Source organism: Cardiocondyla obscurior, linkage group LG02 (assembly GCF_019399895.1).
Source record: "Cardiocondyla obscurior isolate alpha-2009 linkage group LG02, Cobs3.1, whole genome shotgun sequence".
NCBI classification, from domain to species: domain Eukaryota; kingdom Metazoa; phylum Arthropoda; class Insecta; order Hymenoptera; family Formicidae; genus Cardiocondyla; species Cardiocondyla obscurior.
The window spans coordinates 5,620,822-5,626,942 of record NC_091865.1 but is presented as its reverse complement, the minus strand read 5'-3'; the positions used below and the strand labels follow the sequence as shown (position 1 = coordinate 5,626,942).

The 6,121-nt window shown below is 35.4% G+C and overlaps 1 protein-coding gene across 1 annotated transcript; it reads left to right on the top strand.

Moving 5' to 3' along the window:
• Positions 1-3,649: 3,649 nt before the first annotated feature.
• On the top strand, positions 3,650-4,426 carry LOC139110361 (cilia- and flagella-associated protein 251-like). The gene has a single exon (XM_070670097.1). The coding sequence runs from the start codon at positions 3,650-3,652 to the stop codon at positions 4,424-4,426; it is 777 nt and encodes a 258-aa protein (XP_070526198.1).
• Positions 4,427-6,121: the final 1,695 nt, after the last annotated feature.

Sequence of the window (6,121 nt, the reverse complement as noted above, 5' to 3'; positions counted from 1 at the left end):
GTTCGCCGGGGAAAGTCCCGAGACAAAGTCCATTTCAAAGTCCGTTCACGGAGTAAACAATTATTAGAAGAAGAGTCGCGGTATTAGAGTTTACTTCCTTCTTCGCACGGTCGGTAACGTGTGAGGTGGCGTCATCCGACGTGTAGCGTCGGAGGGATCCGCCACATATTTATGTATTGTATGTATGTGTATATTGTTTGTATTATATGTATATTAAAATGTATATGTATTTATTGTATGTATATTTGTATGTATTATATGCGTACATTAAACGATAAAAATAAAGATAAAAATTATTGCAGGTCATATACGGGACATGAGAATGTTTAAGCTATGCACTTCTATGGATGATTTTATATTTAAGTTAGCTGTAAACACCTAGAAACGCACGAAATATGTTGCATGGCATTCACTATTTAATTATTTTTCTTTTATTACATAAAATTTTAAAAATATTACAAATTTTGTTTTAATTATATTATCATTAATTATTAATAAACATATTAAAAACGTAAAGTTTTATTTTATTAAAAACTTTAATAAAACGTGTAGCAAAAATAATATACACATAAATATGTGTGAAGCGTGTAAGATGTGTATAGTGTGTATGTGTGGAGTACCCTTACGTGATCGGTTTAGTTTAATATTTCTGGGTGTTACAAAGTAAGCGGCGCTGAAAAACGTTCTCTTTTTTAACAAGAGTGAGTTTGTCCCCTCTGGAATACGGTTATCTCGATACGCAGATTAAATGTGGAAAAAAAATTTTTCGTGTTTACGTTGGCGCACCTTATCAGCGCGGACATAGAATCGGCAGATTTCTCGGCGAATTATTCAGAAATATTCAATCTTTCTTACATAAAGATGTACACTCTGTAGATATAAAAATTTTGCGAGCAGGTATAAACATCATCGAAGATCTCGAAAATAATACTCCGTTAGAAGAAACGCTCAAAACATGATTTAAAGAAATCTTAAAGCGTGAAAATTCTAAAAGAAATGTAAAAAAAATTAGCAAACTGATGAGTGGGTCGGGATATAAAGCAGGTGCGAAAATTTTGGCGCTTTACTTATATATAAAAAAATGTTATATCCCGAGCGCCTGGTAACAAAAAGCTCTAGAATAACGACGAAACCTCGCACGCGCGCGACAATTTAACAGGATCGGCAGAATATCGCCGATCAAGGTAACCCGGCACTTCCGGCCGGAACGCGACGCTTCCAGAACATTCGCGGTTGCCACCCGCGAATCTGCTGATTATAAGATTTTCGGCCTAGCAACAGCAAGGCATATATATGGGCAACCGAGGCCCGAGCGGGCAGTCGCTATTAAAAATCAAACCGTGTGGCGTCAAATGCTGTAATTAAGAAGGAAGAAATAAAACAGTGCTACGATTAACAAAAAAGAAGTTGCCTTTATTCTCCCAACTCTACAAAGTCCGGAGAACGGACCCTACAGCACTCCCGTGGTGCAACAAAAATATATTGCAGATATATAAAAAATATACTAACTGGAGAATATTTATAGTAATTAAATCACCAATGAAGTTCAAATGAAAGCAATAGTCCATTATAATGGCCGTAAAAAAAGCTTTTGCAGCATTATACTTATATTCAATTTTCATGACTAATACAGCACTACAATTTGTTAATATGACAAACACAAACCATCCTGAGACAAGCCATACTGATCTCTTGAGTAGCTTATCGTAGTCTATCATTATTCCCAGTCGAAACAAGGTGTTATCGACAATATCTATTTTTCTTAGACAATTTTGGAATTTCTATAATAAATAGAGTGTAAAATAGGATCATTAATTCAAAAATTGGGCAATTTTTTATGTTTCAATGAAATGTAACAATTGTTTATGTTGTAATTTTGATTAACAATTTAAATTCTTTGTACAGTTTAAATAAAAATTCTTTGTACAGTTTAAATAAATATTTACTGAAATATTTTTCAAAACAAATTATATTTGAGAATATTTATACATGTTCGTAAAAATATCTTTTTTTTCAACAAAATTTATTATTATGTTTTAGCTATTATATGACATTCAAAACTCCACCGTTTAAATATGTATTATACGTAGTAATTAAATAATAAATATTTAATTTTTAAGTGAAAAACACAGTACTTATTAATACAGTGCCATTGTAATGCACAATGTGTAACTAAATAAATTTTAATTGTGTTGTCTATTTATTATTGTTTTTGCAGTTTATTTTGAAATATTACATAAATCACAAGGTTCATATAGACTTTCGTATCCGATTGCAGAGCGAGTGGTTGTGTGGACGAGAGCGTGAGTGCAGAAAAAAGGTTTTTGGGGAGTAAAATAGCTTTTAGAAATAAAGGGTGGTTTTGAGGGGACAGAGGGAAAGGTTTTTAAGGAGGGCAAGTGAAGGGAAAGGGCGGAGGTGAGAATAAAGGGAGAAAATTGAGAAAGTATAAGGCTGAGGTGTTTGGAGGTTAGGTTGGTAGTGACAGGGAAAAAACCGAGGGTAAGACAAAGGAAAGGAGATAGGTGAGGGGGTGGAAGGGAAAGTAAAAGGTAACAAAGACAAAGAAAAGAGGGTCAGAACAATTTTGGAAAATAAGTGAACAGAAGAAGGAAAACGTTGAGATGGGAAAAGAGAAAAAAAGAGAAGAAAAAACGAAGAAGAAAATAAGAAAGCCGGCAAAAGTGGAAATGCTGATGAGGGAAAGATCCAATAGCTTACCAATAATGGAAGCATGGAAACAAGGAGAAAAAAGGAAGGAAAGGCAAGAGGAGAAAGATGAAGTAGAAGGATTGGAAGGATTTAGAAAAAGCGTGAAAGTATATAGGTCGCCGGTGAAAACAACAGAAGAGGGTGGTGAAGGAGGAATAAGTAAAAAAGGTTTTGAAGAGGTTATAAAGGAGATGAGAAGTGGATTCGCAAGGATCTAAGCTCAGATGGAGGAGGTAAGAGAAATTAAGGTGCAGATCAGGAAGGAAATAGAAGAGTTAAAGATAATATGGAAAAGAGAGAAGATAGAATTAGAGAAAAGAATTGATGGGATGAAAAAGAGAATAGGGGAAAAAAAATATGAGGGAGGTAAAGTGGAAATGACAACAGAAATACAGGAAAAGGTTTTAAGTCTGGAAGAAAAAACGAGAATGTTAGAAATGGGAAAAGAAAGGGAAAAGAAAGAATGGAGAAAAAATAATTTAATAAGAGGAACAAAGATAAAAAGTGAAGACAAAAAGGCGCAGAAGGAACAAGTGGGAGAAATATTTGAAACAATAGGTGTGAGAGCAAAAATAGAAGACGTAAATAAAATAGGAGGAGTGAACAAAGGAGGTTATGGAATGGTGTGGGTAAAGATGGAAAATTTAAAAAAAAAACTGAAAATACTAAGAGGTAAGGGAAAACTGAAGGACAGGACGGAATGGATAGGAGACGATCTGACAGAGTATAAAAGGAAAGTGGAATGACTTATTAAGAGAGAAACGGATAGACTAAAAAGAGAAGGAGAACAGGTGAAGATAGGATACAAAAAGATATGGGTAAATAAGGAAATGTGGCTATCGGGACGACTTGAAGGAAGAATTGAGAAAATGGGATGGAGCAAAGGCGTTTGAAAAAAAAGGAAATAAAAGGAAGCGGGTGATAGTGGACAGAATAAATGCAAGTTTTTAAAAAGGGGCGGAAGAAGAGAAGAAAACGAAGAGAAGAAAAAGAAGAGAAGAAAAAAGAGAGGATAAAAGATGAGGAAGGAGGAAAAGAAAAAGATAAGGAAAAAAATGGAAAAGTGAAAGATAAAGGGAAAAAAGAAAAAGAAGAGGAGAAGAAGGAGATAGGAAGGAAAAAGGCGGAGACGGAAAATAGAAATATGAGATTAGTTTTTTGGAATATGGCAGGAATAGAAAACAAGGATGAAGATTTCTGGAAGGACATGGAAAAGTGGGACGTGATTTATATGTGTGAAACATGGTTGGAAGAAAAAAGATGGAAGGGAATAAGAAGCAGATTGCCAAAGGGTTACAAATGGATAAATAAGGGAGCAGAAAAGAAAAATAAGAAAGGAAAGGCAATGGGGGGAATGTTGATAGGATGGAAGGAGGAGATGGAAGGAAAAAGAGAAATAGATTTCGAAGATAAGAAAGGAATGATAGAAATAAAGATAAAATGTGGAAGAGTATGGTGGAAAATAGCAGGGGTATATGTGAATGAGAATTTAGAAGATATGATAGAGAATATGAAAAATTGGATGGATGAAAAAGAGGAAGGAATAAGATATTTGATTGGGGGAGACTTTAATGTGAGAACGGGAGAGAAGGGGGGATTATGGGATGATGAAAAAGGAGAAGAAGATAAGGAAGAAAGGAAAAGGAAAACAAAGGATAAAAAAATTACAGGGAAAGGAAGAAAATTCTGTAAAGTTCTGGAAGAAGCGGGATAGGGAATAACCAATGGATGTACAAGGGGAGATGAAGAATGAATGGACATATGTGGGGGAGAGGAAAAACAGTAATAGATTATGCGATTAGTAACGTGAAATCGAAAAGAGAAATAATAAAAATGAAGGTGGGAGAGGAAATGGACTCAGACCACTTGCCGTTAATAGTGACGATAAAAAGAGAGGGAGGAAAGAGGAGAAGTTGTAAATATGGAAAGAAAAAATATACGAGACTAGGCTGGAGTGAGGAGGAAAGGAAAATTTTCAGGGAAAAATATGAAGAAAGAAGAGAAAGAGAAAACAATATGGAGGAAAATTGGAAAAGTTTTAGTAAGGAACTGGAAAAAACAAAGAAATTAGTAAAAAAAAAAAAAACGAAAAAAGAGGTAGGGGAAAAACCTAAAAAAAGATGGTGGGACGAAGATTGTAGAAGGAAAAAATGCAAAGTAAAGGAAGAAATGCAAAAATGGACGAAGGGGGAGGGGAACGAGGAGAATTATAAAAAGATGAAAGGAGAATATAAGAGTCTATGCGAGGAGAAAAAATTGCAAGAAAAGGTGAAATGGGAGAAAGAAATAGAAAAGATTAGAACAGAAGGAGAAATGTGGAAAGTTGTAAACAAGGGGAGAAAGAAAAGGAAGGAAGTAGAAGGAAAAATAAAGATTGAAGAATGGGACGGATATTTTAGAGAAATGTTAGGCGGAGTGGAATGCCGAGTAAGAGAAGAAATGGGAGGAGAGAGAGAAGAAGATAAAGAGGAAGATATAGATAGAGAAGAATTCGAGAATGTAAAAAGAAAGTTGAAAAAAGGAAAAGCAGCAAAGAGTGATGGATTAGAAAATGAGATCTGGAAATGGAGAAATGGGGAGGTAAAAGAGAAGTTATGGAAGATGTGCAAAAGGGTATGGAGGGGGGAGGGGATGCCGGAGGAATGGAAAGAAGGAGTGGTGGTTCCGGTGTTAAAAAAAGGAAAAGAAGAAGAAGTAGAAAAGTATAAAGGGATAACACTGACACAGACTGCGTACAAAGTGTATGCATCTGTGTTAGCAGAAAGATTAAGAAAGGATATAGAAGAAAAAGGAATATTACCACAAAGTCAGGCCGGTTTTAGAAGAGACATGGGGACAGTGGACCAGATATATGTGCTAAATTATTTGCTAAACAAGAAGATAGAAGAAAAGGAAGGAAAAATGGTAATAGCGTTTATAGATATGAGAGCGGCTTTTGACTCGGTGGATAGGAGAAAACTGGTGGAAGCAATGAAGAAAAGAAGGGTAAAGGAGATGTTGATAAAAAGGTGTGAAGAAATATTAGAGGAAACGGTGAATAAAATTAAGGTGAAGGATAAAGAAGGGAAAAGTTTTTGGACGACAAAGGGAGTAAGACAGGGTTGTCCGCGTAGCCCTAGCTTGTTCACACTCTTGTTGGCGGACATAGACGAAGAATTAGTAAAAGGAGGATGGGGGGGGTATAAGAATAAAAGACAGAAGAGTTTACTCGCTGGCATACGCGGATGACATTGCACTACTGGCAAAAAATGAGGCGGGGATGAAAGGGATGATTAAAAATATGGAAAAATATGTAAAGGAGAAGGGACTGGAAGTGAATGTAAAGAAAATAAAGATAATGAGGTGTAGAAAGGGTAGAGGGAGATAGAAGAAAGTTAAATGGGTCTGGAAAGGGGAAGAAATAGAGGAA